At 39.2% G+C, this 24,958-nt stretch overlaps 2 protein-coding genes across 8 annotated transcripts in view; both read left to right on the top strand.

The window, feature by feature from the left end:
* Nucleotides 1–7,080, top strand: part of CSDE1 (cold shock domain containing E1) — a 35,626-nt gene extending 28,546 nt beyond the window's left edge. For all 5 annotated transcript variants that reach the window (XM_033092776.1, XM_033092775.1, XM_033092774.1 and 2 more), the window contains 5 exons: nt 634–753; nt 3,346–3,524; nt 4,369–4,532; nt 5,286–5,418; nt 5,781–7,080. In XM_033092776.1, the coding sequence (XP_032948667.1) occupies nt 634–753; nt 3,346–3,524; nt 4,369–4,532; nt 5,286–5,418; nt 5,781–5,828 (644 nt within the window). In that variant the 3' untranslated portion in view covers nt 5,829–7,080. The remainder of the gene's footprint in view (nt 1–633; nt 754–3,345; nt 3,525–4,368; nt 4,533–5,285; nt 5,419–5,780) is intronic.
* Nucleotides 7,081–7,203: 123 nt separating this feature from the next.
* On the top strand, nt 7,204–14,143 carry NRAS (NRAS proto-oncogene, GTPase). 3 transcript variants are annotated; one of them, XM_033092778.1, is made up of 7 exons: nt 7,204–7,338; nt 7,851–7,978; nt 9,952–10,130; nt 12,204–12,363; nt 12,935–13,057; nt 13,390–13,431; nt 13,541–14,143. In XM_033092778.1, the coding sequence occupies exons 2-5, from the start codon at nt 7,868–7,870 to the stop codon at nt 13,052–13,054; spliced, it is 570 nt and encodes a 189-aa protein (XP_032948669.1). In that variant the 5' UTR covers nt 7,204–7,338; nt 7,851–7,867; the 3' UTR covers nt 13,055–13,057; nt 13,390–13,431; nt 13,541–14,143. The 3 variants fall into 3 exon arrangements, with proteins under 3 accessions (XP_032948669.1, XP_032948671.1, XP_032948670.1); XM_033092780.1 differs by lacking the exon at nt 13,390–13,431; XM_033092779.1 differs by lacking the exon at nt 13,390–13,431 and having other exon boundaries at nt 13,506–14,143.
* Nucleotides 14,144–24,958: the final 10,815 nt, after the last annotated feature.

Here is a 24,958-nt window from a genome sequence, read left to right as displayed (position 1 = left end):
TGAAAAGTAATGGGAACTTAAGAAAATTGTTGCTATTTAGTATCTCCAACATTAAAAAACCAGCAACTTATGTTTTTGGCTTTCATCTAAACTCCCCAAATAACACATTCTCTTCGCGAGACCTAGAGAAATGACAGCCAAGAATGTTCATTTTAATTCAGTAAATATCTTAAGTACATGCTATGTTTTGGGTATTGGGAGTACAGCAGTAAAAAAATTAGACAAACCCCTGCGTTCTTGAGTTTTTAAGTGGAAAATACAGGCAAACAAGATGAGTGAAATGTTATATGTAGTAAGTATGCTTAGAAAAATTACTATTAAGATAAAATAAATCAGAAAAGTATGTAAGTGTTGGGGTTGCCATTTTAGAGGCCAGGTAAAGCCTCACTAAAAAGGTGAAATTTCGTCACCTGGAAAAGGTGAGAGAACAAGACATGTTTTAAGTGTGAGTACTTGTTAATTCCTTAAACAAATGAACTTTATTTTAATGGTACTTGAGAAATATTTCAAGAATAGCAGACAACCAACCAATCTCCTGTTAATATTTGTTTTGACGAATTTGGCTTTTGTTTTTGTGGGACAGAGTTTAAATAAAATTGTTGAGTGAGAGGTATACACACTTTTGTTTTGTAGTGAATGGCATTACTGAGGAAGCAGATCCTACCATCTACTCGGGGAAAGTCATTCGCCCTTTGAGGAGTGTTGATCCAACACAGACTGAGTACCAAGGAATGATTGAGATCGTGGAGGAAGGTAAGAGCATTCCTGTAAGATTGTTTGAAATTGGCCTTTCCTTCAAATGAGTATTGGGAAGATTTTAAAATGCGATGGTGTTGCAGTTATTTTCAGCTTCCTTAAAAACTGAATTAAGGAAAAGTGACTCGCCCCCATGCTTAGTTTTTATTTTTATATCTCTTGGAAATGTGAACATATGACCATTGTGTGAGCATATGACATGTGTGCAACTAACTCTGAGTTGTATTGAAATAGACTGAGAACAAACTCTTAAACTAAAAGTATACATTTAATGTCATGTGATAATCATATATTCACAGTTGGCTGGGTTTAGTACAATTTATATAGTTTTCATCTCTTTACTGGTAATTTATATCAGTACTAACAAATTTTCCTTGTAACGATTTAATTCTGTAAAGATTTGCTTCCTATGCAAGTTACTATATCTATTTCCTAATAGCTAGGGTTCCGTGGGGATGCTGTTACTTTTCTCTAGGCCAAGGCTCCCTATATTTCTCATTTTCTGCTTTTTTCTCCCATCTTCAAGAACTCCCTGAGTTTTGGTGCCACCTCTTACCCCCAACAATTACCACCAAAAGGCCAACTTGGTGTGTAAAATAAGTTTGCAGTAGAAATGATAATAGGTAGTATTGGATGATTTAGTATAACAAAATTACCATAATACTGGGGTTGGAGAAAGTGTTTGAAATTCCAGCCAAAGATGATAGCTTGGCTCACAAACATAATAAATCTTGTGTCATGTAGGAGTAAAAGAACACAAAATGGGGAAGAGCAGGTTATTTGAAAGAAATGAACCTTTATAACATGTTCTTTACCTCATGAGGTTCTTAGGAATTTCTGTTTTACATTGAACCAATACCCAACTGTGCACACATCTCTAAATATGAATTAATTTTATAGCAGATCAGTCTTTTAAACTAATGCCATGATGACACCATACCCCTAAAAGAGCTAGAGGATATGGGCAATGAACTTGAACTCATGAGATAATATCACATTCCCCCTTCTCCCTCCTCTATCATGCCGCTTTTACTTTTGCATTCCCAAACCTCCAGTCCACTTATTCTCAACACTGACTATTATAGGATATAGTCCAAAGCACAGCTTTAGTGGAAAAGGAAATTTTTCTGAAATCTATAAGCCTAGGGTTTTCTGGAACTAGACAGTTTGCATTTTCCCACTTGGTGCAAACTCTTTATTTGTTTAGGAATACAGCTGTAACTTGGTATAAAACCATGGGCTTTAGAGTTGGGTAGACCTACCGTGTTTCCCTGAAAATAAGACCTAGCTGCTCTTCAGACCTAATGTTTCTTGTAAGACCGGATCTTATATTAACTTTTGCTCCAAAAGATGCATTAGAGCTCATCGTCCGGTTGGGTCTTATTTTCGGGAAAACACGGTAGATCTGAATACCAGCTCTTCCACTTCCTAGCTCTATAACTTTGGATAAATTACTTAAATCTTTCCTAGCTCGGTTTCTTCATCTTTAAATGAGGACAGTATCTCCAACCTCAGAAGGTTCTGTAAAGATTAGATGTGAATCAGTGTGTTTGATAAATGGTAGTTACTATTAATACCACTACATCAGACCACTGTGTCTAATCCTTCTGTATGGCATCTGGTGGAGGCATCTCCCCAAAGTTTGTGGTTCTTGTGTGTTTGAAAAGAAAATCTTCATTTACCCCTATAATCAAAAGAATGTTTAAAGGCATTTGCAGTTCTGAAGCTTCCACTTTCACCGAATTTTTTCTCCATCTATGTTGGTTCAGTAGATTCACCATCCAGGTGAATTGATAAGCAGCTGAACTCTTTAGCCCATTTTATCCATAACCTGCCCTGACCTCTAGCCAACTTTTTACTCTAGGCCAGAACTCAGCAAATATGGTAGCTTGTTTTTATAAGCAAAGTTTTTTTAAAACACAGCCACGACTACTCGTTTACATACTGTCTTTTGTTGGTTTCTGACTACAACAGCAGTGTTGAATAGTTGGGACGGAGACAGGATGACCTATAAGCTTAAAATATTTACTATTTAGCTCTTTAAGAAAAGGTGTGCTGAGCCCTGATTTACGAGAAAGATGCCTATTGGTTTGAGGGAGCCATAATCAGAACAAAGAAAGGAGATGGAATGGCAAAGAAATTTATTTACATTGTCTTTGCCTATGCCTGTCTTATTGTTTAATGCCCAGTTGGGTATGAGTCAGAAATATTTTTGACTGGTTGGCTCATATTGTGAACTTGGGAACAAGATAATTCAGTGTATCATATTAGTAACCCATAGTGGTTAAAAAGCTCAAATATTTAGGTAATGAGACTGAGTTGTAGTGTTATTTTTAATTTCATAAAGGTCATTTAAAACTGTTTATTAGCTAGTAAGGTAATAATGAGCTACAGGTTCTTGTTTATTTTCATTGTAGTAGGTAGCGTTTAGGGTTTCATTTAAGCTTTAAAATAGAACATCTCAGGTGTAAAAAATATTTTTAGGGAATGTAATACATTTTTAGCAACTTAGAAATTAATTAGAATCATCGGTAAAGGGCTGTTTTGAAGTATTAACTTGCAGACGTCATATCTTTTTCTCCTTAACAGGGGACATGAAAGGTGAGGTCTATCCATTTGGCATAGTTGGAATGGCCAACAAAGGGGATTGCCTGCAGAAAGGGGAGAGCGTCAAGTTCCAGTTGTGTGTCCTGGGCCAAAATGCACAGACTATGGCCTACAACATCACACCCCTGCGGAGGGCCACAGTGGAGTGTGTGAAGGATCAGGTAAGTGGTCGTAACCAAACAGTAACCAAAACTTGGAAATTTTTTCAGCCAAGGGAGAACCAGCAACATTCATTTGATTTTTATTTCTACTTTACCTTTTTCAGTGATTTGAGGTAGCTTGTAAAAACATGAAGAAAACCATATGAAAAGAAAAAATGGTGATATTAGCCAAAAACAGGCGGTATTAATAACTAACATTATTACTTCATGGGGAAAATAAGCATGGAGTGAGATTTCTTCTAAAAAGACTAAAATGTTGTATACTTTAGCTCAGAGCTTCTTTGGCATACCACACAAAGAAAGAAACCACGAGTAGAAATGTTCATAAAATAAGTTTAACCATTCCAGGTACTGAGATCTCAAGGAAATCCCTGTGAGTCCTCAGAAGACATTTTTTTAATATTAGTACTGTAAATAAAACATTTTATACGGCTATTTTTTATAATACTGAAACCCAACTAAATTCCAGAAGTGATCAAAACAATACATGCGTTCATGTAACAGCTCTCTAATGATTTTGTATAATTAAAAAACATATATGAAGGCACAAAGCAACCTTTCTTTATTTGCTTCACTCAGGCTATGATAGAGAGTCAGTGACAGTGATTTCAAAGATAGATTTCTTCCCTGACAAGTTTTGCAGACCCATGTGTTGTTAGTATGTTCTAGCACAGGTAGCTGAACTGGAACGCCAGCTTTAATACCATGTTTTATAACCCTCTTTAGTTAGGGCTACACATTGTGTTTCATTCAGAGTGACGTGCTCTTCCCCCTGTGGTATGTTCCCTTTTTCTTTTTTTCTTTTTTTTTTTTTTATAGCTACTGTCCCCTTTTTCCATTTCAGTTTGGCTTCATTAACTATGAAGTAGGAGACAGCAAGAAGCTCTTTTTCCATGTGAAAGAAGTTCAGGATGGCATTGAGCTACAGGCTGGAGATGAGGTGGAATTCTCAGTGATTCTTAATCAGCGCACTGGCAAGTGCAGTGCTTGTAATGTTTGGCGAGTCTGGTGAGTTGTTCGATTAGTAGGTAATCTCCCTGGACTCTCTCTTAACTTCCGTGACCTCTGCTTTGTCTCATTTCTTCAGTTTCCATCCCTGTTTGTTTTTAATCCATTTCTGTCACTTCTGGTTATTTCTTAATACTTCCCGTGTCTTTTTTACTTCCAGTCTTCATTGTCTAATCTTTTGGTCTCATGAAGTATTAATGGGGCACTTGCTGTGTAGTAGATCTTAAATATAAAAAGACATAGTCCTTGTTCTGAAAGGATTCTGCTTAGCTGTTTTTCTTTCATTAAGCTATTTCTAGGTTATTTGCTGTTTAACAGTCTAATTTTGTAGTTCAGCACTTCTGGTTCTATGTGTTTTTTGCTTTTTTATTTTTTAAATAACATTGTTACCAGGAGAAGAGCCCGGAGTCTCTAGAAATATTTCTTAATATTTTACTTCTCTAAGGTTTTTCACATCTGCTACCTTGTTTTCTGTGTCTATGGAACTGGACTTTGTGGTTACAGACCAGTCTAGGGATGACCCTCACCCAGATGATTTCTCCCAGCTCCTGTGCGTTAATACACTCGGAGTTGGGAATAAAACACAAACAGACTTGTCTGTCCTGTCTTGCTAGCTAGCTGGCTAGATGAGGCAAGAGTTCCCCTCTCATTAAAACTGAGTCATTTGGGCACTTAGGTGGAAAACACACTCTGCAAGTATTTGCTTTCTTCCCACCAAGGGTCGCTTCTGCTCACCTCTTGACTTTGTTACAGCGAGGGTCCCAAGGCTGTTGCGGCTCCACGACCTGATAGGTTGGTCAATCGCTTGAAAAACATCTCCCTGGATGATGCCAGTGCTCCTCGCCTAATGGTTCTTCGTCAGCCAAGGGGACCAGATAACTCGATGGTATGAGGGCATACGAGGTTTGGGGGAAACTGACAGACCAGCATACTACTTGAGATCCTATTTCAGCATATCTCAGAGAGCTGTCGGAGCTCCAATATTGCTTATAACTAGTAGGACTCCCGAGACATTGGTTCAGCCCCCAACATAATGGTTGCTTGCTCTTAGAAGCACATTTCTTGATTTTCCTGATGCTTTGGACCTAGTTTAGGTAATAGATCAGGAGGGTTTACTATAGATTTCCTCTGGGAAAGAATTGGTGGTGGTTTAGATGGTTAAAAGTAATGCTTTTGGAATTGTGAATGTACTGGGATTGTCATGCACTCACACTCGTGTCATTAACTGCAATTTTATTTTTTTCACAGGGATTTGGTGCAGAAAGAAAGATCCGTCAGGCCGGTGTCATTGACTAACCACATCCACAAAGCACATCATTAATCCACTATGATCAAGTTGGGGGGATTCTGGTGAAGGGTTCTGAATATCTCCCTCTTCATCCCTCCCAAAATCTGGAATACTTATTCTATTGAGCTATTACACCAGTTTTAACACCTTCCTCGTGTTATGTTTAAAAAAGAAATAAATAAATTTAAGAAAACCATTTTAAAATTATGCACAGTTGCAGCCTGGAAAACTTAAAGGTGGCGCCTTATAGTATCAATTTTAGGAGCTTTATTTGGTGCATTTAACGCAACTGGTAATTGCAAACTCCACTTGCCTGTGTAAGTGAAAAATATAGACTGTTAACTTGTTGGCCCTATGAAATTCTGCACTTGATATTTAGTATATACTCTACCTTCATTACTTTTGGCAAGATGTTCTGCCTTATCACTCAGTTGCATTCTCTTTCCTGTTCATTATGCTTTAATTCTAAGAACCATATGAGGGTAGAATATATTAAAAATTACAAAAATTTGTATAGGCATACCATTTCCTTAAGTTGATGGCCAAATGTTAAAATGTTATTTTTCATATCATTTATAATCTTGTCACAGTCCACTTAACAAAGTTTGGTTAGATTTCAATGAAAATGATCTTCCAGAGTAGTTTTTTTTTTCCTGGGATGGGAGGGGGGTAAACTTGACTAAATTAGTATGTATGGTGCAGAATTTCATGCAAATGAGGTGTGCCAGCAGTGTGATAATTTAAACGTATTTAAACAAAAAACAAAAAGGACGGAATGCACAAACTTGCTGCTGCTTAGATCACTGCAGCTTCTAGGACCCAGTTTCTTTTACTGATTTAAAAACAAAACAAAAAAAAATAAAAAAGTTGTGCCTGAAATGAATCTTGTTTTTTTTATAAGTAGCCGCCTGGTTCCTGTGTCCTGTAAAAATACAGGCACTTGACCCTTGGTGTAGCTTCTGTTCGACTTTGTATCACGGGAACGGATTGGTCTGATTTCTTAGCCCTCATCTTGAATTGGCCACATTCATGACAGGGTCCCTGGCCAGTGGAATGAAGGCTTTGTCCGCAAGATGACAAGGGTCAGCTCAGGGGATGTGGGGGAGGGCGGTTTTATCTTCCCCGTTGTCGTTTGAGGTGTTGATCTCTGGGTAAAGAGGCCATTTATCTTTGTAAACAAAACGATTTTGCTTTCTCCAGTTTTCTGTTAATGGCGAAAGAATGGAAGCGAATAAAGTTTTACTGATTTTTGAGACACTAGCACCTAGCGCTTTCATTATTGCAACGTCCTGTGTGGGAGGGGCGGGTCTGGGTGCGGCTTCCCGCATGACTCCGGGCTCGGAGGCCCACGTGGCCGGGGCGGGGACTCTGACGCCCGGGGCGCCGACTGATTACGTAGCGGGCGGGGCCGGAAGTGCCGCTCCCTGGTGGGGGCTGTTCATGGCGGTTCCGGGGTCTCCAACATTTTTCCCGGTTGTGGTTCTAAATCTGTTGGCAGCGGAGGCACCGGAGCTTGAGGTAAGGCGCTGGTGTGCGTAGCGTTGGGCTTTGGAGCGTACATGCGTCTGGCTGTTGCCGGGAATCGAGCGGAACCTGGGAGCTGGAGACAAAGGCCCTAGGCGGGGGTCCTCCGTTTGCATCCCTACGGGAGAGTTGTTTGGCCACAGGCAGGAGAATTTGAGAATTTGAAGGGGGGACGGCCTAGAGGCAGCCCCCCAGAGCCGAGAAGACGTGCGGGAAGTGCAGGAAGGGGGGGGGGGTTTCCTTTACCATAGGCTGAGGGCGGGGCCCAAGGACTGTTGAAAAATAGTTGAGGGTGGGGGTAGTTGGAAGACTGTAATCCAGAATTCTGAGACTCACAGTAACCTGCAAGTGCTTTCGCGTTCCTGAATCACTTTTGAGAACCAAGTGGAGGGTCACGTGTATGAAACCGATACATTGCAAACTCTGGTTTTACTACTGATTATAAAAATCTTTGAAGTACTGTAGATGTGGCTCGCCATTTAACCCTAATTGCTGATTTCCCACAGGTTCTTGCTGGTGTGAAATGACCGAGTACAAACTGGTGGTGGTTGGAGCAGGTGGTGTTGGGAAAAGCGCGCTGACCATCCAGCTAATCCAGAACCACTTTGTAGATGAATATGATCCCACCATAGAGGTGAGGCCCAGTGGTAGTCCACTGACTCTACCTCTCTTTCGTTTTACCCTCACCCTTTAGCTAAAGGAATAATCAGGAGAGAAAGTGGAAAGTTACTTTGGGTACTGTGTTTAGTAGTACAGTAAGTACAGCATTCCTTGTTTGTGGAGAAGAGTTCATGTTTATTAGCTGTTGAAGATTTTCAAAAAAGTTTACAGTGTTTAACGGTCTGTAAGCTTGCAAATGCAGTGTTGAACTCATTTCGTTTCTTCATATACGACTGCTCTATTAAAAACAAACACAGGCCACAGGGAGAGCAACTGAATAATAGCAGGATGGAGATAAAGGATTCAGAGATCTGGGTGTTCTGCGATTTTAATTTCTTAGATAATTGAAGCAGCTGATACTGGATTGGGGTAGAAAGAACGTGAGATTTTGAGTCACTGTGCCTAGGATTTCCATCTCTGCAGTCTACTTAGTTATGTGATATTGAGCAAATCAATCATTCGGAGCCTCATTTTCCTCATCTATTAAATTACCGTAAGCTTCTCTTGCCTGCCACACAGGGATGTGAAAAATCATATGTTTAAATTTTTAGGAATGGTAAAGCACTGCATAAATACTACTTAAAAATTCTATTGTTTCCAAGGGAGTTCATGTTACAGATTGATTGGCTTAAGTTCCTTTAAAAGGCTTTATAATTTTATTCAATTTGGAAATGTCTGGAGAGATTATTTTATTTTAATCCACACCCTCATCTTCCTACCATCCAGCTGCTGAGTGTTTAATGCAAGTTAACTCTAATATGGCCATTATTAAAAATTAGTCCTAGGTTCTTGGCAAAAACCTTTATTTTAGGCTTAACAATTTTAGTATTAATAGAACCTTTTAATATTTTTTAGAGTTTTATTGTGGGGTAATTTACATACAGTAAAATACGTAAATCTTGTGTCTACAGCTCAGTGACTTTAAATTTGTATACATTTACGTAACCACCACTCAGATAAAAATATACTATTTCCAATGCCCCCGAGAGTTCTCGTGTGCCCTTTGCAGTCAGTAAACTCCCTCACCTGCCAGGAAATAATCACTTCTCTGACTTCTGTTATAAATTAGTTTGCCTAAAACCAATCTTTATGATTTTTATTTTGCTCACCTCAGAACAGTCATACACGTAACCATATTTCGTGCTCTAAGAAGTTTTGGTGGTGTGAATTCTATGTTAATTTGAAAGTATATTACAGGCCCGCAATGAAGTGAGTTGCAGAGGAACTGGCCAGTGGGCGGGGAAAATAGGTCAAATTCTGTTTCTGGAGTCAAATATTTACTAAGTATGATGAGGTTATTTTCTTTGACCTGAATTTCCAGAACATAATTGTTAAAATACAAGTAAAATTTTTGCTTTTGAGCCAAATTGAAAGCTCGTTTTTCTTTATGATCTATGTATGTCTGAGGAATTAACTATATCTTATTTGGAACCTTTAGGAATTTGAGGAATGTTTCCCAAAAGTACAGTGTTTCATGATGAGCAAAATATTTTGATATTATAACCTTGTCTGAAATAAAAAGCATTTGTGTGTTTAGTCATAAACACAAGCGACCCTGTAACCAAGGCCAGGTTATAATTGGTGGAGGTACGTTTAGAATGTTAAAGGTACAGTAAACGACTCAAATAAGAAAAGCTCAGTTATACATTGTGAACCTAATCTCCAGTCTGACCGCAATAGAGCTGTCTTTTGAATACCACATTTTTTTCATCTTTTCCAGGAACAGAGTGTCCACATTTTCCTTCCTGCAGGCATATAGGATTGGGGGCTTTTTTTCCTAAGGAGACATTAAGTACTTTCTGTTTGTGATTATATATTAGCAGGTTGAGGGACGAACCAGAGAGACAGAAATGGACTTGGGTAGGAGCTTATTTAACCTTGGCAATAACATTGCATAAAAACGGAATCTCCCTCTCTCCCCGACCCCCCCACCCTCCACACCTCCAGGACTCTTACCGAAAACAGGTGGTTATAGATGGTGAAACCTGCCTCTTGGACATACTGGATACAGCCGGTCAGGAGGAGTACAGTGCCATGAGAGACCAGTACATGAGGACAGGCGAAGGTTTCCTCTGTGTATTCGCCATCAATAACAGCAAGTCATTTGCAGATATTAACCTCTACAGGTACAAGGAGCATTACCTTTTCTGAAAGGATGAACTTGAAGTGTGTTCTGAAGCTTTGTAGTGGGATGAGGATACCGCATTAGGAAAGCTAGAGCTTTTTTAATTATGAAAAGAGTTGGTTTTAGGTTGTTGGATATTGTGAGTCGGGGGTTATTACTGAAAGTTAATATTCAGTTTCCTTATCTACAACATGGAGATAATAGTACCTGCCAAGAGTCGTGAAAATTAAACGAGTTAATAAATACCAGGGTACCAAAAAAATGTACACATTTTAAGAGATGTTATCTACATATTACTTTTCGAAGTTGAATTCAATTATGTAGCAATGTGTAGTATGAGGTTCGCTCAAAAGATAGCATTAATCAAATGAATGCTAGCGTCATTCGTTGTATTACAATTTTAATACAGTTTTTTCCTTTCTTAAAATGTGTATACATTTTTTTTGGCACCGTCTGTAAATTACTCAGAACAGTGCCTATCACATAGTAAAGCTTATGCAGATGTTCTGCCTACGGCCTTGAGTCCAGGCTTATGCCCCATCTACGTAAAGATGTCTGCTCACAGAAACGAACTATTAATAGTCCAAAACTGAACAGGGTGGTTTTTCTCCTAAACTTATTCTGCTTTCCATTTCCTTTCTGGAAATGATAGCAGTACTTAATAAAATGCCCAGCACTTGCCAAGCACTTAATCCATATTTGCTGAGTTTCTGGAAGTCATTTTTTTCTCTTAGACTGTCTTATATTATCGCTTAACACAGGCTACTGTCGTCACCCCCGAAGCTCAATTCTGCAGCCAGCCAGTGCAGTACAGTTTCGATACATGACTTTGCATGGAATCCGAGGGTAGAGTCTAAAGCAGTGCTCTGCAGCATGGTAGCCACAACCGATACGTAGTTATCTTCAATTGATGAGAATGAAATACAATTGAAAAATCAGTTCCTTGGCCATATTAGCCACCGTCTTCTCAATAGCTACCTGTGACAAGTGGGTATAGAACATTTCTGTCATGGGGAAAAGTTCTGTTGGACAGTGTTGGTCAAGAGAGTAGAGCGGGGGCCCGGTGGCTCAGGCAATTGGAGCTCCATGCTCCTAACTCCAAAGGCCGCCGGTTCGGTTCCCACATGGGCCAATGGGCTCTCAACCACACAGTTGCCGGTTCAACTCCTCAAATCCCTCAAGTGGTGGTGGGCTCCACCCCCTGCAACTAAGATTGAACACAGCACCTTGAGCTGAGCTGCCGCTGAGCTCCCAGATGGCTCAGTTGGTTGGAGCGCGTCCTGTCAACCACAAGGTTGCCGGTTCGACTCCCGCAAGGGATGGTGGGCTGTGCCGCCTGCAACTGGAAACAGCAATTGGACCTGGAGCTGAGCTGCGCCCTCCACAACTAAGGCTGAAAGGACAACAACTTGAAGCTGAACGGCACCCTCCACAGCTAAGATTGAAAGGACAACAACTTGACTTTGAAAAAAAAAAAGAGAGTAGAGCAATAATTTCCAAACTGCTCTGTAATATGTCTTGCATGTCACTGAGGGTGTGCTCTCAGTTGGGACTTCCAGATCCTTTAGATCCCCTTTAATAAGAGCAATTCTGGTGTTTTCTACTTTATATCTTGGACTTCCGGTTATAATTTTGTTGGAAGCTTTTGGACACTACTCATCTAGAGAAATGGGTAGATCATCTTCCATTAAATACTGTCACTCTCAAGGGAACTTCAATAAGTTACTTAGAGGCAGTGAACTTTTTGTACTTTGGACCTTACTCTACAGTGAGATTTAGAGTTGCCAATTAAATCCAGAACCAAGCTCTATGGAAGAATCAATAGGGCCATGTGTCACGATGGACTAGCTACGTGTTTCCACTCAGAGGTGAACTGGCACTTGGCTTCCCAATGGCTGCTGAATAAACCAGTCTCCTCATTATACAAGGTCTTTCATAAGTAGTGGGGGCGGCGGGGTGGAGAGTGAAACTACTAGAAGCTAACAGGGCTAGGTAAAATTTGTTACATTCCTTTTCTACTCTAGCTGTTTATTCCTTCCAAAAAGCTGATGTTACAACATACTGCTTGTTTTAGGGAACAGATTAAGCGAGTAAAGGACTCAGATGACGTACCTATGGTGCTAGTAGGGAACAAGTGTGATTTGCCAACAAGGACGGTGGACACAAAACAAGCCCACGAACTGGCCAAGAGTTACGGGATTCCATTTATCGAAACCTCAGCCAAGACCAGACAGGTATACTGCAGCTTTCAGCATCTGGCAAGGGTTTGCTTAAGGCAGAAAAGTTTGATTGGTTGACTTTTTGCTAGAGATATGATCCAAATTCTTTGTTATGGATTTTTAATGGTGTTCTAATTTCTTAAATCTTCAGTTTAAACCTGAAATGAACTTGTTAATGTTCTGATGTGGCATTTTTACTCCCTCATTAATATGCACAAGCATTACTAAAATGAACACCCTTGATGAAAGATACTTATAAGCATTTGTCCTTTCTCCATCAACACCAGCCACTGTTTAGGGCTTAAGTTCTTCTGGGTGGACTCTTTAGAACTGGTAGTTTAATATGTCACACATTAACAATTTTCCTTTGCTTGAATTGTGGCTTTGTTTTTCCAAAATGTGCCATTTGTATGTTAACGTGATTCCATAGGCATGCTAAATTTAGTGTCATCTTTCTAAACCACCCTATTTTATCAGCCAATAATAATGGAATTTTTAAGTCCACATAAAGAAGTCCAAATGAGAGGGCGCTTGCAATTTGGATTGTGTCTGTTACACTGTCTTTATCGTTTTCTTTGTTTTATAGGGTGTTGAAGATGCCTTTTACACACTGGTAAGAGAAATACGTCAGTACCGAATGAAAAAACTCAACAGCAGTGATGATGGCACTCAAGGTTGCATGGGGTTGCCGTGTGTGGTGATGTAACAGGTGAGCATGTGCTCTCTTGACATGATTATAAATCGTATTATTTAGCGTCGGGCAGTCTGGAGCAGTGTTGCTGTTATGTTTTCTCTGCTGAGAATTTCTGCTCACTAAACAACTAAATACTTTCCTTATGGAGCCCTTTTTGTGAGAGTACTGAGGTAAACTGCTTTTAAAACATTGAATTATTTTACAGACTCCGTTACATTTTTAGTGTTATAAATTAGAAGACATTGTTTATGGCGTATGTATATCATGTTACTGACGCTGACCAGGAGTTTGAAGAATCACTACATCGAAGCTAGATGATAATGACAGGGTGTGTTCTTTTCTTATAGATACTTTTAAAGTTCTAGCATCAGAAAAGAGCCACTGTCAAGGTAGGACAACTTTGGAAATGCACATGTTATCATTCGTGTTGATTTCTTCACTTTGTTTTTCTTACACTCTCTAGGTGACATTTACACAGAAATTCTGTCTTCATTTCAGCTGCACTGACACCCTGGTCCTGACTTCCTGGAGGAGAAGTATTCCTGTTGTTATCTTCAGTCTCACAAAGAAGCTCCCACTACTTCCCCAACTCTCAGTAGATCAGTACAATATTCTCTTTTAAGAAGTTCTCAGAATAACTACCTCCTCACTTGGTTGTCTGACCAGAGAAATGAACCTCTTGTTACTCCCCAGTACTTTTCCAGCCTGCGTTCTCCCCAAACACACAGAGACACACCTCTGCCACCCCAGGTTTTTCATCTGAAAAGCAATTCTTGCTCTGAAACAGAGAGCCAAACTGTAGATGTGATGTTCTATGGAAAACAATGTTTTGAGCGCTAAAGTAGCAACTGCTGGGTATTTTTTTGTTTTTGTTTTTACTTTTGAACTTGGAAGTCGGTTGGTTTCTGGAGAAGTGTCACACATTGCTGTTTTGCTGGGAATATAGTTGATGTTGCTGTTTGGTTTGTCTGTCGAGTTGTCGGCTATATTCTATTAACTGGCATCTGCGCTGTATTCAGAAATACAAAAATGAATACAGACTTTGGAGTCTATGCTAGTCTTCTTGACTTTCATGCAATTAAATCTAACTTTCACATTGAAGTGCCTTTTTCCTAAGACGTGATTTGTAGACTTCCTGTACAATACTTCAGTGGAGTAAGTGTCTCAAAAACCATTATACCTGAAAATGAACGTCTCAGATATCTCTGACCTGTCTACCTTTGAGGGAAAGATACAGCGATACGATAGCAGATGCCGTTTCTTACATGGATGAAGTTGGCTTCCCAGACACCTGGTTGTAGGCTCTCCCAAGAGAAAGATGAAACTGGAAACAATTACAAATAATTTCACTTAATTTTTACCTAAGCTCCACTTTTTTTTTTTTTTGTAGGTTACTACCTACAAAATGTATGTAATTTGTTTCTTCTAGCTTACTGATCATCTAATGTTCAATGAACTTCAATTCGTATTTAAATTTGGGTCATATCAGAAAGCTCTACATTTGCAGGTGTTCAAAACTAAAAATTTGATGCAGTTTTATTTAATGATCAATGGTTTTTCAAGCCTCAAACGTAACATATTAACAGGCACATTTTCACGGCATAGCACGGTATCTTACTGACGTGTATAATTGCTCTCAATCTCCCTCCCACCCCACCCTCTGCCCCTCCCCCCACAGCAACTGCAGTTTGATTAATTGTTTCAGTTGAGTAAAGCGTGGTGCTTAATGGACCAGGGTCCCCGTTTCAAAACTTGAGCGAGCTGGTTAGCAGGCCAGAGGGAGAAATTCTTCCACGTTTGCGTACTCCGCTGGTCAGTAACTCCAGCTGGCAGCTTTGCCCGATGTATGCTGATAAGTCCTACAACGAAAGAAGAGGTCAGTTAGCACAAATCCTTTACCATGACTGGAAAAACTTGGTGTCCTGAGAATGGTCAGCTTACAAGTCCTTATAAATAAGGTATCTAGACTTTTTTTGGCCACATGGAAACTCTAAGCCCGTATTTTTCCTCATTGTGTTTTTGAGAATGAGGGTGCCTCAGATCAAAATTTTAAAACATTTTCTTGATCCGTTATATTCTTTGAAGGGTTTAAACCAGGATGCTGATTAATTAGTCTGTGCATACGAGATAGCAAAAACTGATGAGTTCATTCAGAACAAGAAGTAGCCTTTGGATTGGAATTGCTGTTTGAGATGGGAATGGAAAATATAATTAATTGTTAGTTATGATTTGGAGACTTGGCTTTGCCATTTGCAAATAAAACCCTGGTAATTCTAATGAAAATTAAAATTAGGTAACTTTTGGTAAAAGACTAGTTCCAAAGTGGTGGCTTTCTGTTCTGATCTTTTAACATGTAAATACTTACTGAGGTCCTCCATCTTCTGATACGAATTTCCACTTAGTAAGCAAACTCCACGTTGCCTTGAAATGAATTCAGAAGAGAGAACGAAATAGACACCTTTGCTGAGAGTATAATGAACCCGGAGAGTTAGCTCTTAGTGTTAATTCTGAGAGCTTTCACAGTGCTGTGAACACCTGTGAACAGAAACTCTGCTGCTTTGTTTCTGCTCCTTGGGGAGCATTGCTCTCATTTTTCTTGGAGCTGGATTGAGGCTTGTCACCTCCGTTGTCATTGTTGTCTTCCTCTTGTCTCTGTGAATGACAGTGTGACACTTTTTCTAATGTCAAATTAGGGGAAAAGATACTGATTTGGGGGCTCTCGTTCCCGTAACCCTTGTATGTATGTACCGTATAGTTTTCTCCAGTATGTTGTAAGCACAGAAGTATCTAAATGGGGCCAAAAATCAGACTTGAAAATGTTCTCCTAAGAGCTTCTGAAGAAGTTACTCGTAGGTGTGAATTTTGGCGCAGTAGAGTGACAAAGTTACAGTTAAATGCTGAACGACTTCTGTTAGTGTGGTCTAAAATGTGGTTTTTTAGGAATGTGTGTGTTTGCTGAAAACAAGTCTAGTTTACCTCAAAATCTGGAAGTCTCTTTCCCCAAGTTAAGTGCCTGGCCAGCTGTCATCAATTACACATTACTTTGTTTTTTAAAGGTTGCATATTCAGGAGTGTGCAAAGAAGATGTTCTGTCTAAAGGCTACCAGCTACCATGCCTAATCTGTTACATGCCGTGTTTGCTCCAACAGCTCTCCATAGACTGTTACTTGGTAGTAGGATATCATACTTACGAGGAGTGTAATGGGTGAAATTATTCTCAATACGTATTTTAGTGGGCCCCATGTTTAGTCGTTCATCATCCTTTAAACTGCTGTGAATTTTTTGTCTTGACTTGAAAGCAAGAATAGAGAAACACTTTAAAGGGATATTTTGTTGTTTTCCCATTCCAGAATTTGTGAGCATAATCACATTTTACTTTACATTTACAGTCACGAACTCTTAAGCTGGCAGCTACAACCAAGAACCAAAAGATGGTGCATTCTGCTTCTTGTAACTCATCTCTGCTAATAAATGACAAGAAGCAAGGATAATTAATTAGGGAAAGTATTTTATTTGGGTGGTTTCTATAAACAAGGGGCTATAATTCTTGTACATTATTTTTCATCTTTGCTGTTTCTTATCCAGTGTGCCACAAAATTATTTTAAGGTGTTTCCTATAGGAATGGTTTTAAAAGTGTTCTCGTTATCAGAGTAGTTGTAGATATATTTCAAAATAGAACTGGCAATTTTTAAAAGCCTGAGTACTGACCTAAGAAGCAACTGTATGAATTCTACTCTGGAGGGAAGGGATGATCTCAGTGGATGGTGGATGACTTTTATATTTCTGTGCCATCAAATATAGGTAAAATTAGCAACTGTGCAATTCTGCTGTTCAAATGCGAATGATTGGCCTCCTTGGCCCTAAATGAAAGGGCTCATGTTTTAAGTTGCCTATTTTATTGTAAATTAATCCATCCTAATTTTTTAAAATTTGGTTGAATATTTTTCTTGTTAAATGTTTAAAAAATAAAAACTGGAAGTTCTTTGCTTAGTTATATTTTTTTTCCACTGAAGTGTCTTTATTGAAAGTTAACATCAACTTCAGACCCAGATGTGACGTTTGGATATGTGTTGGAAGATACGAGTTCCTCATTTTACCTCAGTATAAAATATACCAAAGCCCTCTTTAAATTATTACCTTGCTTTAAATGATTACCTTGGGGGTGATCCATAACCACGATTCATGGCTGTATGTAAAATTCTCTCACGTTAACATGAAGTGCTTAAAACTACCATTGGAAATCTTTTGTCTCATGTTTGTGTTACTGCAGAGTCTACCAACCAGTCTTGGTACAAGTGGAAGAGCATCGGTCTAGGAGCCAAAACATGGATTCCAACTATACTTTTACTACTGTGGCCCATAGTTTCCTCATTTGCAAAATAGGGAAGTTGAATTAGCATAGCTCAGATTTCCCAACTTTAATACAGCGGCAGATATTTGGAAAAGAATGATTTCAAACCTACACTTCTTCACCTAACACTGGAATACTGTGATAATGAGGACCTTGGTTTGTTCTTTCAAAGACAGCTTTTTTAATTTGCTTTCATGTTTTTTTTCTTTAAAAAAGGGTCAAGGAAGGGAAATCGTTAACATTTGGCTGAATTAAGCTTAAGGAAACCAAATTTAAGTGGTACATACTGTTTCTACATGGAGCTACTAAGAAGAGTATAAATATTTGTAAAGCAGTCATGGACTTTGTGTATCTAAATCAGATTTCCCCCCTTAGATCAATGATCCATGCCTCCTATCAGATATTCTATTCTGGTAACATTTGACCATCTATAACTGAGAAAGAGGAAAGGATGTTTTCTTTGATGATAGCTGCTATTTTTGCTTGGCAAAATGAAGCTACCGAGACAAACGAAAAAGTAGCTAAAGAAGCTTGTTTATTTAGAGTATAAGGAGACCTATGCGCCTCTGAAGGTCATTGAAAGGCCAACATAGTCGCATTAGTTATTTGATATCCATAAATACATGTAAAGGGGCCAGGAATTCTGTACAAGGGATCATTTTGCAAAGCTGTTCGAGAGACATTCAGAGAATGTCCAGCTCCATGACTTGAAAGCAGAGAGAGAATCAAATGGGAAGGGTATGCGTTGTGTGCATGAAAAATAACAGCGGTGAAATGTGGTCCCGTACATTAATAAAACTGGAACTCTAGGAACAAAAAAAATAGATAAATGCCCTTTGCAGTGCCAAACGGGACAAGAAGGGTTCAGATTCATGAGCTGGAAGTAGACCTAGTGAATTGATCATTCTTATCTGGAGACTTCACACTTGCACCAAAATAGTTCATTAACCTACTGGAGAGTGTTGGTGGGGGGAGGGTGTTATTTTTCAACTTAAAGGAATGAACTTAGTATCTCCTTTAAAGCAGTATAAATACAGATTACCAGGAATTTATAGGAACCACATAAAGAACAAGGTAGCACCTGTTACACTGGGAGTTGATAGCATATGTTTCTAAAGATAGAGGCAGCTAGCTACATGCCTACAGGATGTTGGAACTGAGCACTTGCCTACTAGAGTCTTTTGATGCAGGGGCCTGAAATGTTATCCAGGTTAGGAAAAGCAATCTTCTAGAACGGCTGCTGTGCAAGTGATAAAATTGGCACCGTTGATGCTTTTCTGTAGGAGCTTGAGATGTAGAAAAAGTCTGAAAGAAAACTTACACGTTATTTTAAAACAGTATGTTTTAAAATCCACATTTACAACTGAGACCTGACATCCCTGCTGTGAACTTTTTTTAATCAATGGAATGAAGGTTAAAGACATCTTGAAAGTCAGATCAAGAAATCTAAGTTTAAGCTTGTTCTGCCTATAAATTTGAGGAGTTTGACATATAAAAGTCCAAAATGAAACTCTAACCTGGCGTGTGAACTGAAATTACCAAGGCCTGTGCCCCTGGCACTCCATCATTCTGTAGCTGCTTACGTTTCTTCTCAGAGAACCACATTGGATCACACTGTAAGGCATAGCCACAAACCTTAACAAAATCTTTGTTTTCACTGGCTCAGTAAATTTCCCTTTTGGCTTTTCTTACTAACTCATTTAGGAGGGTTTTACTGAGCACCTACTACATGCCTAGACACTGCTGCTCTAGGCATACAGCAGGGAAACAGATGGACTGGTTCCTTATCTATTCTACTGAGGAGAGGATCTCTAAAACAAAATTTATTAGTTGTAATTTGGTGATTGTTTCAAAAGAGAAGGACATTGTTTACTCTGAGACATAACTTGCTTCGATGTACTATTCCAACTGCTCCCCTCTTGCAACTAACTGCCCAGGGTCCCCTCCTTCCCAATTTTTCTGAGAAGACTCAAGGCTACCCAAGATGCACCAGATCCTGGCTCGTGCCTGGTTGCCACCTGGTCCTCTCCTTTTCTAGTGAAGTCTCCATAGAAACAAACTGTATATTGCTTTGCAATTTCAAAGTGCTCTTAACATGCCTCATTTCATCTGAACCTCCACAACAGACATGTAAAACAGGAATGCTCTCCACCTTGCTGATGAGAAAACTGAATCCACCATACATGGACGGATTTATTCAATATTTGACCCCAGGTCTCCTGATTTCAGCTCTTTTGGGTTCACTTGTAGTTTTCAAACTATGCTGCTGGGAGTGTCGAAAGGAGATGTTTGAGCAAGTCTGAGTTGGTGGGTCTCTGCTCTTTATCCTTTGTCCCCCCCCTACAACAAAGTAGTTCCACTTTCATCTGGTTTTCATTTGAGGCTTCCATTCAAGATTTAGTTTGAAGGTTTCATAAGTAAACATTTAAACACCACTTGACTTCACCATTCCACTGCCATCATCTCAAGCTGGGGATCACCATTTGACATCCTCATGTCTAGACCAGAGCCCAGTATCCTCTAGGCATAGTCACAGAGCACAACTAAGCAACAGTGAGGCAGGATATGGCCCACTCTGGAGTCAGGTACCTGGGCTTAAATTCCTCTTCCACCACCCACCACTTACAAGCTGTGAGACCTTGGGCAGGCCAACTTATTCCTGAATTTCTTTAACTGTAAAATGGAGATATTAGTTCCTCAATTTCTATAATAATAGTTCCTCAAAAGACTACTATTGTGAAAATTAAACGAATTGATACATGCTGGAAAAAAAACCCAAAAACTTGGAACAGTGCCCAGCACTGTTACTGCTGGGACCCCATAGCACGCCTCCCTCTCTTTTCTAACAGAACGCGCTACACTGTGGAAGTCTATATTGTTTTGTTAAAAGCAAATTGCTGAATTTCAGTTCCATTCAAGAGACAGGAAATAAAGTCGTTTGTCTCATGGAAAAGGATGAGTCTTATAAATTTGACTTCTTTATTTTTAGGCATGCATGGGAAACTATCACTGACAGGAAAATGAAGCGGAATCCAGTAAAATACTATAAAATTCCACAAGTTTATTTATACTCCAAATGGAAACTCAATGCTTAGGTATAAGGTAAATGCTACACACCTCTGACAGGGTGACAAACAAAGTCCGTAGTTGCTGCCAAAGGGTTGTGTTCCCAAACCAGAAGTTGTAATGAACTCAGAACTGCCCCTACTGAAGCAATGTCACAAAGGATTAAGCTGATCCTGAAAGTTTACTAGTGACAACTGGGAGCCTCATAGAGCGCTTTGGTATCTCTGAACCTTGAGTGACTGAGGGCTTTGAGGGGGGTGGGGTGAAGAGTAGGTTGGAAAAGGGTTGGAGCTCCCAGCAGGTTTCACAGCAGGGAGGAAGACCTGCTGTCGCAGAAGAGAAGGGCTTTCTGGACAGAAGAAGCCAGGCAGAACCGCTGTCTTGTGTACAGCTCATTTCTGTTAAGTGTTTGTCATCTCCTTCCTGTAGAGCCTCAGGTTACAGCTATCGCTAACGCAATTGAATATAAGAAATACCTCCTTTAAAAATGTGTATTTGTAAATTTGTTATTTGGAACTCTGAATGTTTTCCATTGGAATAATGTTTGTTCTAAATGATACCGTGTTTCCCCGAAAATAAGACCAGATCTTATATTAATTTTTGCTCCAAAAGACGCACTAGAGCTTATTTTCAGGGGATGTCTTATTTTTTCATGTACAACAATCTACATTTATTCAAATACAGTCATGTCATCTTCTTCTGGAACATCGTCATAACGTGCTAAATGTGTCCGTCTGGCTGACGATCTTCAATGAGGCTTATTTTCGGGGTAGGTCTTATTTTCGGGGAAACACGGTAGTTAGGTTCCCGGGTTAGTTCCAACCAATGGAGTCCATAACATAGCTGAAATAGTCACATTAACAATTTTTAAAAGGTGTGGAACATAACACTTCTGCTAAAAACTAAAGCAAAAAATAGAATTAAATGAGGCTAGTTTGTATTATATTCTGATGCTTGAAGGAAAGCAAGCTTAATTACAGAAAAAGGAAAAATGGATAGAGATTGTCACATTGAAGGAAACTTCTGGGCATTTTCTCTTAAGAGCTGAAGATGATAGGAGTGGAATTTGTGTTGTTTTATTTTACATTAAATTCAGTGGTTTTTTTCTTATGATCGAAATAATACTGGTTAATTGTAGAAAATGCAACTAAGCAAAAAGAAAAAGTTAAAAAATTGCCATCAACCCTGCTACCCAGACAGCACACTGGTATAAGTTCCCTAGGCTGTTTCCTGTGCCTATAGTGATAAATTAAATGCCTTTCTTGTTTTACAAAAACAAGATTACACTATGTATACATCTTTGCAATATGGTTTTTCACTTAATAAAATTTTTTGAATGTCTTCCATGTTAGTATATATCTATCTACATCATCATGTTAAATGACTAAGTGGTATTTTACGTTAGGTTGTACCATACTTCAATCAATCTTCTATTGTACACAACTTGTCAGTTATTCCTATTTTTTTGGTTCTCATAATGGTTTAGCTACAATTAACATTCTTGAACTACATCTTTGAGTACTTATATAATAGTTTCCTTAAGATAAAGTAAAAAATGAAATTGTTGTATCAATAGATATACAGATTGTTAAAGTTTCTGATCAATTATATTGTCAAATTTCCTTCCATAAAGGCTAAAATCTTAAACTTCTACCAACCACATACAAGAGTGTCTATTTCCCCTTATAGTAAACATTATCATCAAGAAACTGGTTGTTTTTTTATAATCAAAATTTTTTTATAATCAAATTGTTTTTTTAGATTTTATGGGAAAACGAAAATAAACTGAATTATTTTTAAAACACTAAATATGAGAATATATGCAGTTTTAGAAACTCTGCATTGTATAATCAATCATATTTTCCTAATCTGCATCAGGTGGAATTCCCTGAAAGGCAATAAATAGTCTCTTAAGATCTTTTCATTTTTAATATGATGGTGAAGACTTAAATTTCCTCTTTATTTTTTCCCCCATTACCTACCATCTTTTGTCTGCTAGCAACTTTATATGCATTAATTCATTTACTCATGAATCAGGAATATTAAACATAACACAGGCTTGAATACTCCAAACACTACCCCACATCTCCAAGTGTCTCTGTCTGCTGCTTCCCTCTTCCATTCCAGGCTCCGGGGAAGGAGTCCTCTCGTCTCTCCAAGGTTCCTCCTCCACCTGGGTCTTGTTTCTCCTGGAAACTTGTTCTGTCCTTTAGTTTCCACTCTGTTCATATGTTTATTATCCCCCAGCTACTTGTTTCCGTCCCTAGAATTCTTTAAATATACTCCCTTGACCCTAGTGCCCTCCAGCTGTCATTCTATTTTTTCTCCTTCTACTCTGACAACATCGTTAGGAAAGAAGGGTCCCCATTTCCTCACCTCTCACCCCCTCATCAACTCACAACCATCAAGCCTCCTCCACTCCTATGACTCCTCTAAAATTTCTCCAAAGTGTGGTGGCCACAGAGGTGGTCACCTCTGTCTCTTAAAGTCATTTTTGTCGAACAACTTTGATTTTTTTTTTAAATTAAATGTATTGGGGTAACATTGGTTAACAGCATTATATAATTTTCAAGTGTGCAAGATTATAATTCAACATCTGTGTACTCTAGTGCATGCTCACCACCTAAAATCAGTTTCTTTCCGTTACCATATATATTTTTTTAATTGCTTCTTTGCATTTCCTTTCACGAGCATTTCTTTTTTTCTTTTTCTTTTTTTAGATTTTTTTTTGGGGGGAAGGGGAACAGGACTTTTATTGGGGAACAGTGTGTACTTCCAGGACTTTTTTCCAAGTCAAGTTGTCCTTTCAATCTTAGTAGTGGAGGGTGCCCATTCAGCTTCAAGTTGTCGTCCTTTCAATCTTAGTTCAGCTCCAGGTCCAGTTGCCGTTTTCTAGTTGCAGGGGCACAGCCCACCATCTCTTGCGGGAGTTGAACCAGCAACCTTGTGGTTGAGAGGACGCGCTCCAACCAACTGAGCCATCTGGGAGCTCAGCGGCAGTTCAGCTCAAGGTGCCTTGTTCAATCTTAGTTGCAGGGGGCGGAGCCCACCATCCCTTGAGGGAGTCGAGGAATCGAACTGGCAACCTTGTGGTTGAGAGCCCGTGCTCCAACCAACTGAGCCATCCAGGAGGCAGCTCAGCTCAAGGTGCCCTGTTCAATATTAGTTGCAGGGGGCGGAGCCCACCATCCCTTGCGGGACTTGAGGAATTGAACTGGCAACCTTGTGGTTGAGAGCTCACTGGCCCATGTGGGAATCGAACCGGCAGCCTTCAGAGTTAGGAGCATGGAGCTCTATCCACCAGAGCCACCGGGCCGGCCCCGTTACCATATATTTGATTCCCTTTACTTACTTTGTCTTCCCACCCACCCCCTTTCTCCTCTGGTAACCACTATTCTGTTGTCTGTATCTATAAGTTTGTTAGTTACTTTTTGTTTTATATACCATATATGAGTGAAATCATGATTTTTGTCCTTTTCTGTCTGACTTATTTCACTTAGCATAATACTCTCAAGAGCCATCCACGTTGTTGCAGATGGCAATATCTCATCTATTGTGTGTATATATACCACCTCGTCTTTGTCCAATCATATGTTGATGGACACTTAGGTTGTTTCCCTGTCTTGGCTAGAAGAAGTGTTGCTGGATCATATGGTAGTCCTATTAATTTTTTAAGGAACCTCTATACTGTGGGAAAATAATTATGAGTAGGAAACTAGGGTATCTGTCACAAATGGAATGGGAGAATTGGAGGGTAACACAAGCAGGTTTGGGGAGGAAAATGTTTGGTTTGGATATCTCAATTTGTAGATACCATGGGGAAGTCCAGGGTGGAAATGTTACAAAAAAGAGTTGGAAAGCAGTGATGTATTTATCACTGACTGGTACACCTGGTAATGTGTTCCAATAGTGTGGATTGATACGAGATGATGGCCATAAAGCTAAGTAGTAAAATATTCAGTTTTGGCAACAAAGAGGCTTGTTCCAATTTTCAATAGGAAATAGTTAATGGTACAAAGATTATTCAGTCTATGCCCGTAATTCTATTCCAGATCTGAAGTTCCAATCTGATGTTATTGTCTTTACCATAAGCTGTTACAATTCATAAATTCTGCTGTGTCCTTCTTTACCTAACAGTAATGATCACATATCTAGCCATAACTAAGACTCTGTTGTTGCTGCAAAAGTGTGACATTTTGGTCTAAAGAGCCTTGCCATTTATGAGCAGAATGACTTTGGGCAAGACACTTCACTTCTCAGAGCCCCAGTTTCCTTACTTGGGAAGCGGGGATGAGGCACTAATTGCCTTACGGGATTGTAATTCAGATCAAATAGATGATGTGTATAAAGTGATTTATATGCTATAAAGATATTCTTTTTTTTATAACAATATATAGAATAGGGGTAATTGGGCACCCTAGATGGCAGTTGCGTTTTTATAACATTTGAAGTAAATGTACTACTGAGTTCATTAAATAAATTCATGAGGTGAATTTCT

The sequence above is a fragment of the Rhinolophus ferrumequinum genome, chromosome 22, assembly GCF_004115265.2.
Source record: "Rhinolophus ferrumequinum isolate MPI-CBG mRhiFer1 chromosome 22, mRhiFer1_v1.p, whole genome shotgun sequence".
Lineage (NCBI taxonomy): Eukaryota > Metazoa > Chordata > Mammalia > Chiroptera > Rhinolophidae > Rhinolophus > Rhinolophus ferrumequinum.
Note: the sequence above shows the minus strand (reverse complement) of the source record. Positions and strands in the feature narration are given on the sequence as shown.